Source organism: Rattus norvegicus, chromosome 5, assembly GCF_036323735.1.
Source record: "Rattus norvegicus strain BN/NHsdMcwi chromosome 5, GRCr8, whole genome shotgun sequence".
NCBI classification, from domain to species: domain Eukaryota; kingdom Metazoa; phylum Chordata; class Mammalia; order Rodentia; family Muridae; genus Rattus; species Rattus norvegicus.
Genome location: NC_086023.1, coordinates 7,395,001 through 7,408,235, shown reverse-complemented (window position 1 = coordinate 7,408,235; position 13,235 = coordinate 7,395,001). Strand labels below are relative to the sequence as shown.

At 43.2% G+C, this 13,235-nt stretch overlaps 1 protein-coding gene across 3 annotated transcripts in view; it reads left to right on the top strand.

The window, feature by feature from the left end:
- The first annotated feature begins 10,371 nt into the window (after positions 1 to 10,371).
- Positions 10,372 to 13,235, top strand: part of Ly96 (lymphocyte antigen 96) — a 32,329-nt gene continuing 29,465 nt past the window's right edge. The window contains exons 1-2 of one of the 3 annotated variants that reach the window (XM_063288158.1): positions 10,372 to 10,508; positions 12,420 to 12,702. In XM_063288158.1, coding sequence (XP_063144228.1) covers positions 12,591 to 12,702 — 112 coding nt within the window. In that variant the 5' untranslated portion in view covers positions 10,372 to 10,508; positions 12,420 to 12,590. 3 annotated transcript variants of the gene reach the window in all.

Below are 13,235 nucleotides of genomic sequence, written 5' to 3'. Positions count from 1 at the left end.
CTGTCTAGGAAATTGTCCATTTCCTGAAGATTTTCAAGTTTTGTTGAATATAGGTTTTTATAGTAAGATCTGATGATTTTTTGAATTTCCTCTGAATCTGTAGTTATGTCTCCCTTTTCATTTCTGATTTTGTTAATTTGGACACACTCTCTGTGTCCTCTTGTTAGTCTGGCTAAGGGTTTATCTATCTTGTTGATTTTCTCAAAGAACCAACTTTTGGTTCTGTTGATTCTTTCTATGGTCCTTTTTGTTTCTACTTGGTTGATTTCAGCTCTGAGTTTGATTATTTCCTGCCTTCTACTCCTCCTGGGTGTATTTGCTTCTTTTTGTTCTAGAGCTTTTAGGTGTGCTGTCAAGCTGCTGACATATGCTCTTTCCTGTTTCTTTCTGCAGGCACTCAGTGCTATGAGTCTTCCTCTTAGCACAACTTTCATTGTGTCCCATAAGTTAGGGTATGTTGTACCTTCATTTTCATTAAATTCTAAAAAGTTTTTAATTTCTTTCTTTATTTCTTCCTTGACCAGGTTATCATTGAGTAGAGCATTGTTCATTTTCCACATATATGTGGGCATTCTTCCCTTATTGTTATTGAAGACCAATTTTAGGCCGTGGTGGTCTGATAGCACGCATGGTATTATTTCTATCTTTCTGTACCTGTTGAGGCCCGTTTTTTGACCAATTATATGGTCAATTTTGGAGAAAGTACCATGAGGAGCTGAGAAGAAGGTATATCCTTTTGCTTTAGGATATAACGTTCTATAAATATCCGTTAAGTCCATTTGGCTCATGACTTCTCTTAGTCTGTCTACGTCTCTGTTTAATTTCTGTTTCCATGATCTGTCCATTGATGAGAGTGGGGTGTTGAAATCTCCTACTATTATTGTGTGAGGTGCAATGTGTGTTTTGAGCTTTAGTAAGGTTTCTTTTACGTATGTAGGTGCCCTTGTATTTGGGGCATAGATATTTAGGATTGAGAGTTCATCTTGGTGGATTTTTCCTTTGATGAATATGAAGTGTCCTTCCTTATCTTTTTTGATGACTTTTAGTTGGAAATTGATTTTATTTGATATTAGAATGGCTACTGCAGCTTGCTTCTTCTGACCATTTGCTTGGAAAGTTGTTTTCCAGCCTTTCACTCTGAGGTAGTGTCTGTCTTTGTCTCTGAGGTGTGTTTCCTGTAGGCAGCAGAATGCAGGGTCCTCATTGCGTATCCAGTTTGTTAATCTATGTCTTTTTATTGGGGAGTTGAGGCCATTGATATTGAGAGATATTAAGGAATAGTGATTATTGCTTCCCGTTATATTCATATTTAGATGTGAGGTTATGTTTGTGTGCTTTCATTCTCTTTGTTTTGTTGCCAAGACGATTAGTTTCTTGCTTCTTCTAGGGTATAGCTTGCCTCCTTATGTTGGGCTTTACCATTTATTATCCTTTGTAGTGCTGGATTTGTAGAAAGATATTGTGTAAATTTGGTTTTGTCATGAAATATCTTGGTTTCTCCATCAATGTTAATTGAGAGTTTTGCTGGATACAGTAACCTGGGCTGGCATTTGTGTTCTCTTAGGGTCTGTATGACATCAGTCCAGGATCTTCTGGCCTTCATAGTTCTGGCGACTAGTCTGGTGTGATTCTGATAGGTCTGCCTTTATATGTTACTTGACCTTTTTCCCTTACTGCTTTTAATATTCTTTCTTTATTTTGTGCGTTTGGTGTTTTGACAATTATGTGACGGCAGGTGTTTCTTTTCTGGTCCAATCTATTTGGAGTTCTGTAGGCTTCTTGTATGTCTATGGGTATCTCTTTTTTTAGGTTAGGGACGTTTTCTTCTATGATTTTGTTGAAGATATTTACTGGTCCTTTGAGCTGGGAGTCTTCACTCTCTTCTATACCTATTATCCTTAGGTTTGATCTTCTCATTGAGTCCTGGATTTCCTGTATGTTTTGGACCAGTAGCTTTTTCCGCTTTACATTATCTTTGACAGTTGAGTCAATGATTTCTATGGAATCTTCTGCTCCTGAGATTCTCTCTTCCATCTCTTGTATTCTGTTGGTGAAGCTTGTATCTACAGCTCCTTGTCTCTTCTTTTGGTTTTCTATATCCAGGGTCGTTTCCATGTGTTCTTTCTTGATTGCTTCTATTTCCATTTTTAATTCCTTCAACTGTTTGATTGTGTTTTCCTGGAATTCTTTCAGGGATTTTTGTGACTCCTCTCTATGGGCTTCTACTTGTTTATTTATGTTTTCCTGGAGTTCTTTCAGGGATTTTTGTGTTTCCTCTCTATGGGCTTCTACTTGTTTATTTATGTTTTCCTGGAATTCTTTCAGGCATTTTTGCGATTCCTCTCTGTAGGCTTCTACTTGTTCTCTAAAGGAGTTCTTCAAGTCTTTCTTGAAGTCCTCCAGATCATGATCAAAAATGATTTTGAAACTACATCTTGCTTTTCTGGTGTGTTTGGATATTCCATGTTTGTTTTGGTGGGAGAATTGGGCTCAGATGGTGCCATGTAGTCTTGGTTTCTGTTGCTTGGGTTCCTGCGCTTGCCTCTCGCCATCAGATTATCTCTAGTGTTACTTTGTTCTGCTATTTCTGACAGTGGCTAGACTGTCCTATAAGCCTGTGTGTCAGGAGTGCTGTAGACCTGTTTTCCTCTCTTTCAGTCAGTTATGGGGACAGAGTGTTCTGCTTTCGGGCGTGTAGTTTTTCCTCTCTACAGGTCTTCAGCTGTTCCTTTGGGCCTGTGTCTTGAGTTCACCAGGCAGCTTTCTTGCAGCAGAAAAGTTGGTCTTACCTGTGGTCCCGAGGCTCAAGTTCGCTCGTGGGGTGCTGCCCACGGGCTCTCTGCAGCGGCAGCAACCAGGAAGACCTGTGCCGCCCCTTCCAGGAGCTTCAGTGCACCAGGGTTCCAGATGGTCTTTGGCTTTTTCCTCTGGCGTCCGAGATGTGTGTGCAGAGAGCAGTCTCTTCTGGTTTCCCAGGCTTGTCTGCCTCTCTGAAGGTTTAGCTCTCCCTCCCACGGGATTTGGGTGCAGAGAACTGTTTATCAGGTCTGTTTCCTTCAGGTTCCGGAGGTGTCTCAGGCAGGGGTCCTGCCACTCCTGGGCCCTCCCCCACGGGAGCCCAGAGGCCTTATACAGTTTCCTCTTGGGCCAGGGATGTGGGCAGGGGTGGGCAGTGTTGGTGGTCTCTTCAGCTCTGCAGCCTCAGGAGTGCCCACCTGACCTGGCGGTTGGGTCTCTCTCTCCCGGGGTCTGGGAGCAGAGAGCTGCTGCGGGCCGGGATCCGCGGGTGTGGGACTTCCGGTAAACACAGAACGTGCCCGGTCCTAGAGGAATTCTGCTTCCGTGTGTCCCAAGCTCACCAGGCAGCTTTCTTGCAGCAGAAAAGTTGGTCTTACCTGTGGTCCCGAGGCTCAAGTTCGCTCGTGGGGTGCTGCCCACGGGCTCTCTGCAGCGGCAGCAACCAGGAAGACCAATCCTGTTTTTCTTAAAGGGAATTATTTATGTCTTTCTTAAAGTAATGAAATGTGATTTTAAATCCAAATAAGCTTTTCCAGTGTGTTGGGATATCCAGTATTTGTCTTGGTGGGAGAACTGGGCTCTGATGATGCCAAGTCGTCTTGGTTTCTGTTGCTTATGTTCCTGCACTTGCCTCTTGCCACGTACTTATCTCTGGTGTTAGCTGGTCTTCCTGTCTCTGACAGTAGCTTGACCCTCCAGTAAGCCTGTGTGTCAGTACTTTTGGAGACTGACTTTCTTCCAGCAGGATCTGGGTACAGACAGCTGTGTTACAGGGTCAGCTCTTTGAGCAGAAAGAAACCAGTAGGACCCTGTCCCAGACTGCTCCTCCGTTCCTGTGTCCAGTGGTCTCTAGGCGTGTTCCTGGTCTCAGTTGTATCAATGCTCCTGATGACTGGCTTTCAGCTCTGGGCACAGACAGATGGAAGGGTCCTGCCCCAAACTACTCCTTGGTTCCTTTGTCCAGAGATTTTCAGGCAGGTTCTTCTTGGGCCAGGAATGTGAATAGAAGTGGTGGCCTCCCCTGAGCTCTAAGGATTGTCTGTACTTCTGAAAGTCCAGCTCTCTCCCCTATGATATTTGGGTACAGAGAGTTGTGGGACCGGGTCAGCTCCAGGTACAGTTATTTATTTATCTATTTGAACTCTGGTCTCATTTAGTCCAGACTATTTTTGAACTCACTATTACTTGAGACTAACCTTCAACCCCTAATCTTCTTCCCTCTGCCTCCCCAGTAGAGTTCAGTAGTGAACTGATATATCTAGCCTAATATAGTTTGTTTTCTTTTAGTTTTTCAAGACAGGGTTTCTCTGTGTAGCCCTGACTTTCCTGGAACTCAGTCTATAGACCAGGCTGGCCTCAAACTCACAGAGTTCCTCCTGTGCCTGCCTCGGGGCTTCCTGAGTGCTGGTATTAAAGGCATGTGTACGGCTAGTTTTAACATAGCCATGTGCTTTAAGTGTACTTTAAGTCTACAGGTGATACCTTTTTACTTTCAAGGTTTGGTTTTTCAATCTGTGCCTCTGGTTTGTACTAGACAGGTACACATATATATGCAACATGTGGTGTAGAGTCACTTTGCTCCATCAATGCAGAAAGGTGAGTCAAATGCTGCTGTGTAAACTGGAGTCACTAAGTCAAGGGATACCATGAAAGGCACCCTTTTGTATAATATGGAGCAAGTGGCACGGGGATAAGTTTGATCTTCACAGAAGCCTCATCAAAATAAATCAGGAGAAACAACTCATAATATCAGATGTATGTATGTGCCATCCCAAAACACGGGAGGCCTTGGAGTTCAGGGCCGACTAGGGCTACATAGCAACATTCAATTTCAAAAACCAAAACAAACTGAGGCCAAGGTAAAGAGGACAAGTATTCCATATACATCCTTCGTTCCCCTCCCTCTCCTCAGAGCAGGTTATCTATGAAGGAAAAGGAGGCAAATCTGTAAACAGATTAACAAAAGATACACCTCGACCTAGGGGCGAGAAGTGGAATGTTAAAGACAGGGTCTGTAGGCCGCCCTCGCTGGCCTGGACATGGCAGATCGACCTGCCTCTGCCTCCTGACACTAAAGGCATACATAGCCACCAGTCCATCTTACCTGAAGGCTCAGGTCTCACTGAACCTGGAGCTAGAATGTCTGGCCGCAGGCATCATCCCATCTTGGCCCACACTGTATCTGTGATTCTGGCTGCAAGCTGCACTCAGCTATTTTACTTTAGTGTTGGGAATTGAGTTCTGTTCCTCACACTAGGGGGACAAGAACTTTATGGACTGGGCCTTTCCTGCCAGCCCCAGTAGTCCTTTTATTTAATAATGGTTTCATTTTATTAAAGAACTTCATTTTCAGAAACAAAAATAACAAACTGGGAGCTGATGAGTTGGCTTAAAAGTTAAAATTAGGGGTTGGGGATTTAGCTCAGTGGGTTCGGTCCCCAGCTCCAAAAAAAAAGAAAAGAAAAAAAAAGATTAAAAAAAAAAAAAGTTTGGTTTCCTGCATTCCAATAGCAGTACATAACTGTCACTCTGGTTCAGGGGATGTAGCATCGTCTTCTGGTGTCCAAGGACACCAGCCTCTAACACAGCTTAATGAACATGGTGTACAGACACACATGCAAGCAAAAAAGCATAGAAAATAAAAATAAATAACTTTTTTAAAGATAACAAAATGGCCCTTAGGTACTGACAGCCTCAGCTTGAATAAACTGACTAAAAATACATCCATATTCTTTGGTTTGCTTGCTTTATTTTATTTATTATTATTATTATTACTATTACTATTTTTGTGATAGGATTTCACTATGTAACTTTGGCTGGGCCTGGAGTTACTATTAGACCAGGCTGGCCTGTAACTCACAAAGATCCTTCTGTCTCTGCTTTTGGTATGCTGGGGTTAAAGGTGTGAGCCATTTTTTTTTCATTGAGGGTTCACAGCCATAAAAGTAGAAGAATACAATGACCCTGCAGCCTCTGCTATTGATCACTTTTCGTTTGTTTGTTTAATATAAGCTCTCTCCTCAAATCTGTGGCTGTATTGGAACTCACTGTTTATACCAAGGTGACCTTGAGCCCACAGAGATCCACCTGCCTCAGGGATTAAAGGTGTGTAAACCACACCTCACTTAAGACAGAGAGTCTCACTAGCTCTAATTAGCCTGGAAGTCACATAGACTGGTCACCTCTGCCTCGATAGTCTGGGATTAAAGGCATGTGGCACGCCCATTTCTCCAGTGACAAATTTGTAGTTGATACTGTTTCTTCTAGTCTCAGGACACTTAGTCTATTTTATTTTAAAAGCAAAACCTAGAGTGCTTCTTAAATTTTTAATTTTGTAACTCTATTTAAGATACAGACTTATGGGTTGGAGAGATGGCTCAGTGGTTAAGAGCACTGACTACAGCACTGACTGCTCTTCCAGAGGTCCTAAGTGTTCAAATCCCAGTAACCACAGGGTGGCTCACAACCATCTGTAATGAGATCTGATGCCTCTTCTGGTGTGTCTGAAGACAGCTACAGTGTACTTATATATAATAAATAAATAAATCTTTAATTTAAAAAAAGATACAGACTTGTTTTTTGGTGTGTGTGTGTGTGTGTGTGTGTGTGTGTGTGTGTGTGTGTGTGTGTGTGTGTGTTAATGCAGTTTAGGCTGCCCTTGACCTTGTTATGTAGCAATTTCCCACCCTCTTGTTTCCAATTCCTAAGTGCTAAGATTACAGAAACATGCTATCATGTGGAGCAGTCTCTCTCTCTCTCTCTCTCTCTCTCTCTCTCTCTCTCTCTCTCTCTCTCTGTGTGTGTGTGTGTGTGTGTGAATGTGTGGGTGTGTTTGTATGTGTGTGAGAACCAGTCACATTCTTCTGGAGCTGGAGCTGTGAACCTTCTGATGTGGATGGGAGGTTTGGATTGGAATTCATGTCTTTGGTTTCAGACCCAGGACAAGGAACTGAGGTGCGTTTCTTTTCTTTTCTTTCCATTTTTATTAAATTGGGTATTTCTTATTTACATTTCAAATGTTATTCTCTTTCCCAGTTTCCAGGCCAACATCCCCCTAGCCTCTCCCTCTCCTCTTCTATATGGGTGTTCCCCTCCCCATTCTCCCCCCATTATCGCCCTCCCCCCAACAATCCTATTCACTGGAGGTCCAGCTTTGGCAGGACCAAAGGCTTCCCCTTCCACTGGTGCTCTTACTAGGATATTCATTGCTACCTATGAGGTCAGAGTCCATGTATAGTCTTTGGGTAGTGGCTTAGTCCCTGGAAGCTCTGGTTGGTTGGCATTGTTGTTCATATGGGGTCTCGAGCCCCTTCAAGCTCTTTCAGTCCTTTCTCTGATTCCTTCAACGGGGGTCCCGTTCTCAGTTCAGTCGTTTGCTGCTGGCATTCGCCTATGTATTTGCTGTATTCTGGCTGTGTCTCTCAGGAGTGATCTACGTCCAGCTCCTGTCAGCCTGCACTTCTTTGCTTCATCCATCTTGTCTAACTGGGTGTCTATATATGTATGGGCCACATGTGGGGCAGGCTCTGAATGGGTGTTCCTTCTGCCTCTGTTCTACACTTTGCCTCTCTATCCCCTCCTAAGGGTATTTTTGTTCCCCTTTTAAAGAAGGAGTGAAGCATCCACATTTTGGTCATCCTTCTTGAGTTTCATGTGGTCTGTGCATCTAGGGTAATTCAAGCATTTGGGCTAATAGCCACTTATCAATGAGTGCATACCATGTGTGTTTTTCTGTGATTGGGTTACCTCACTCAGGATGATATTTTCCAGATCCAACCATTTGCCTACAACTTTCATAAAGGCATTGTTTTTGATAGCTGAGTAATATTCCATTGTGTAGATGTACCACATTTTCTGTATCATTCCTCTGTTGAAGGGCATCTGGGTTCTTTCCAGCTTCTGGCTATTATAAATAAGGCTGCTATGAACATAGTGGAGTATGTGTCTTTGTTATATGTTGGGGCATCTTTTGGGTATGTGCCCAAGAGAGGTATAGCTGGATCCTCAGGCAGTTCAATGTCCAATTTTCTGAGGAACCTCCAGACTGATTTCTAGAATGGTTGTACCAGTCTGCAATCCCACCAACAATGGAGGAGTGTTCCTCTTTCTCCGCATCCTCGCCAGCATCTTCTGACTGGTGTGAGGTGGAATCTCAGGGTTGTTTTTTGTTTTTTCTTTTTTTTTTTTTTTTTTTTTTTGGAGCTGGAGACTGAACCCAGGGCCTTGCGCTTGCTAGGCAAGCGCTCTACCACTGAGCTAAATCCTCAACCCCCTCAGGGTTGTTTTGATTTGCATTTTCCTTATGATTAAAGTTGTTGAACATTTCTTTAGGTGTTTCTCAGCCATTCAACATTCCTCAGCTATGAATTCTTTGTTTAGCTCTGAACCCCAGTTTTTTAATAGGGTTATTTGTCTTCCTGCAGTCTAACTTTGTGAGTTCTTTGTATATTTTGGATATAAGCTCTCTATCAGTTGTAGGATTGGTAAAGATCTTTTCCCAATCTGTTGGTTGCCGTATTGTCCTAACAACTGTGTCCTTTGCCTTACAGAAGCTTTGCAGTTTTATGAGATCCCATTTGTCGATTCTTGATCTTAGAGCATAAGCCATTGGTGTTTTGTTCAGGAAATTTTCTCCAGTGCCCATGTGTTCGAGATTCTTCCCCACTTTCTGAGGTGCATTTCTTATCAAAGCAGATCTGGCCTCCAGGTTTTCTTGGTATCCCCAGTCTCTACCTGACATCCATACTCTGTCCCCAACCCTGAACTGTGCTGGCCTTCCCAAGAGGCTTTATATAATCCAGACATTTTGGTCTCCCAAATCCTGCTCTCTTTCTTTCCTTCTCCTATCTCTGCAAGCACACACAAGCCCTTTTTCTACCACCTCCTCACCTTGATGACTTCCCTGGTCTCAGTGTTTGGGCCAGTGAAACTCAGAGGAGAGCAGCTTCCCTTAATATCTGCCTTGAATTGACTCATTTCACCACTGAAGAAATAATTTATCAATGTCCCATCCAAGAGCAGTAACCTCTCTTAATCACAGAGACATTTCTTCAGTCTCTAGTAGTTAGGAACTAGTAGTAGTAATTAGTAGTATATTTTTAGAGTATATAATTTTTTATTTCTAGTTTTTATTATTTTTGAGATAATATAATTACATTTTTACCCTTTCCTTCTCCTCCCTCCAATCTCCTTATGACTCTTCCCAGCCATCCTTACTCTTATTTTACCCTCCTTTTTCTGTATTTATCTCCTTCCTCCTCCATAATTAGCACCTTCATTCCTTTCCCCCATTTCTTTGAGGAGATCATTTGCTCCCCGCTATTCCTTTATCTCTTGCTCCCCTACCAGCCACCCTGGCAATGCTCCCTTTTGACTTCCTGCTTTCTACAGCTGCTCTAGGACATGTATTCACATCAGCCTCAGAGGTAGGAGCTTCTGTTGGGAGAAAACATGTAATGTTGTACTTTCTGGGTCTGCATTACCTCATTCAATGCAGTCTTTCCTAGTTTCATCCATTTACCTTCAAAGTTCATGATGTCATTTTTCTTTACAGTTGTATTCCATAATTGAAATGACACTGGTGAGCATAGCACACATGGGTCCCTCTGCCTTGCTAAAATGTCATTGTCATCATCATTGTCATCATCATCAAAAACAACAACAGATTACATTCCTAAAACTAGCCATCACGGTCTATTCCCTTATTTGGCCACTTCCTCCTCCTGAGGCTGACCACCAAGGTCCTGCTATCTAAGTATTGAAGTCTAACAGTCAAAAGCCCCCTTTGGCTCATCTAATTAACATGCCCAATTAAAATCAAACACTTCATCCTGGGGTTGGGGATTTAGCTCAGTGGTAGAGTGCTTGCCTAGCAAGTGCAAGGGCCTGGGTTCGGTCCCCAGCTATGAGAAAAAGAAAAAAAAAAAAAAAAAACTTCATCCTAACACAGGTTTCCCCTTTTACTTTCATAAACTGCCATATTTCTGTGTGTCACATCTGTTTCCTGTATCCAGAGGCAGTCCTTTGTCCTCAGAAGCAAATACTCCCCTCCCTCTCCTTTGTCCCCTTCCCCTTCTCCCTCATCCTCTACCTCTTGTCATCTTTGTCTCTTATTTCCTGCCCTCTGTTAATCTGGGGCAAGCAAATCTCTTTTGTGCTGAGAACTTGGTCTTGTGGGACCTGAGCTGATAGTTTTTTCCTTTCAATAATGTATTTGTGTTTTTATTATCCATTCACCCTGCCTCCCAGGTACTGAGATTAAAGCCATGAGCTGCTACACCTGGCTGCTTCTCTCTTTTCACTCAATTTCAAGAGAGGGCACTCCGGTCCTCAGACTTGGCAGCCGGACCTTCTGCCTACTGAGCTACCACCTCAGCCCAAGATCTTTTTCTTCTTCAAAGTATAAAAAAAAGCGATGTGTGCCAAACTCAAGCATTCAAGAGGCAGAAGCAAGTGGATTCTGTGAATTCCAAATCAGTCTCATCTACATGGTGAGTTCTAGGCCAGCCAGAGCTATTCAGTGAGATCTTGTCTCAAAAACTGAACTAGAACAGTAGAAAAGGGACTGGACCTGTGAGATGGCTGAGTACACACGCTTGTTGCCAAGCCTGATGACTTGAATTCAGTGCCTGCAGCCCACGTGGTAGAAAAGGTCCAGCTCTTACAAGTTGTTCTCTGACCTCCACACATGTGCCACTCATCCTCAAGTATTAAAAGAACCAGTTAAAATAGGAAGATGTAGTTGTATTTAAATCCTTTCACCAATACAATATTTTCTTCTTCTGCCTTTAATGAGGCGGGCAAGCCTAGGGAATTCTTTAGTAACTTGCGGCTCTGTCTGCATTAGGTTATGCAGACTCCCACTGCCTGCTTTTCTAATAACAGTTGGCAGCCTAGCTCCTTTACCTGCATATACTATGCATCCCATCCCTACCCAAATAATGTACCTAGCAACTTGAACATCCACCTGTGTGAGGCTATACACACTCCTTCTCTGACCAGTGGAATAGGTATGCCCTCCCCTAACAACCGGCAGAATTAGTCACTTTCTCTTCTCATGTTCCGATGTATACAGAACGAAGAGTGGACAATCCCATCTGGCCTGATCTGGATTTGGGTACATGCTCAGTATGGTGAATCTTCCTATAAGTGAACTTTTAGGAAGAATCTCCTATTTACCATAGAATGCTAATGAATATTTTGGTATGTATATGATTAAAATCAGGTTCATTATGGGAATGGACATATATAGTAGGGAAAATATTATATGACATAATCTATCAATCAAAATGAAGAGCCATCAAAACTATGCCCTTAATTCAAGCACCTCCTTCCTTTAGGCCCAATGAAAAGAGGCCCCTGCAGTCACCAGGTGCCCTGGAGTATCACATCACCCATTGCTCTCACAGAATACTGTGTTCTTTTCTATTGCTTTGCTTTAAGTAAAGTTGCCTTGCTACCTTTACAGGTCTGTGTGAGCTGTTGAGTGTTACCACCAGAACAGGATTGTGGGCCACAATTCTAAGCCATTTGGCTGCTAATCCTAAACTAAGAGCCTATAAAGGATGTAACACAGCAATGTAGCCGAAGCAAGCGCATTTTCCTAAGATAGAGTAGGAACAAATCACTCACATTTTAGTACTGGGGCTCACACTTTTACCTCAAGATACTGCTCGGCTACTCAGTGGAAGAGCTCTAGAGGCTTGCACAGCACCAGCACCAATTCCCCACCACCCCTCCCCCAACTCAACACCACTGCCTCAAGCTCAGCCTTCCTTTTGAGTGTATTCTCAAGACTGGTGAGGTCCCAGCTGGAAGCTGCTGCTGACCCCGTGTGGAGGTCATCTAGCCTGTCTGTTTTGTGGTTGAACCTGTTTGTAGTTGAGTAGGGGAGCTTAGATAGCTAGATGTAGCTTTCTAGGTCAGGAGAAACCACTGTCTGAGGAGGAACTTGTGGGAGAGAGTAACATATATACAGAAAAGTAGTGTGTATCTTCTCGTTAAGTCCAAGAGGAGTCCAGCGGACTTCCTTTCTTGAGACAGGGTCCTTTAGCTCTGGCTGTCCTGGAACTCAGTATCTAGAGCAGGGTAACCTTGAACTCAGAGCTGCCTGTTAAGTGCTGGGTTTTAAAGGTGTGTGCACTATGGCTAGTGGACTTTCTTTTAAGTAAGGGTTTCCTGTAAAGCAGCTAGTTGGTCTCACTGAAAACTTGCTATGTTTTAAAGTGCTGAGGCGGGGAGGAGGTATGGGAGTGGGAGAAAGGGGATAATATTTGAAATATAAATACATAAAATATCCAATAAAAAAGACGTTAAAAATAAAAATGCTGAATACTTTAATTTACATTAAGTATTCAGAAACAATATATTCTAAGTCATTTTTTCCTTCTCTTGCCTTGCAGGAAGTGCTCAGATATTAAAACAAAGGCACAAACGATCACACATGCAAATAAAAAGAGGAAACAGTTGGATGGGAACTTCGAAATCACATGACTGGTGACTAAGTTAAATCTTCCTTACTGTTGAGTCGGATGATCTTCCTGGTGAGTTTAAAGTATCGGAGATATTAAATCATGTTGCCATTTTTTCTCTTTTCGACGCTGCTTTCTCCCATATTTACTGAATCTGAGAGGCAACAGTGGATCTGCAACTCCTCCGATGCAATTATTTCCTACAGTTACTGTGGTAAGTGGCCCAGCAACAAATAGCAGCGGAGCCAACTATTTTGAAAGTTTTTACTGACCCTGAAGCGGGAGGGCAAGCAGGAATGCCGCTCCAGCTGTGTTGCAGCTGCGGTCTGGGGTGGGGGTGGGGTGGGGTGGAGCAATGCCGATCACTTCCGGATGCGGATCTTCCTTCACCCCCGGTTGCCCCCAGATCTCTGAAGTGCTTTTACCTCTGTGGCTGTCTGGGGTTAAGCTCTCTCCACTCTGAGGCCAGTTTCAGGTTCGTCTGAGTTTTAGTAGAACTGTTTGCTTCCAGTCCCAGCCCGGACACAAACTGGTTCCTGCTGAGGAGGCTTCCTGGTGGGGTTTCAGCCCCAGCCTGTGGTCCTGTAGGGCTCTTGGAAGCATCTTTCTTCTTCATCAACCGTGTGACCATGAGCAAAGTGTTTAGACATTCTCTGCCTCCCCCCACACCCCCCCCCCTTTTTTTTTTTGCGAAATGAAAGTGATTCTAGAATTCACTGCATGAGTCACTTGACAAATGATTTTATT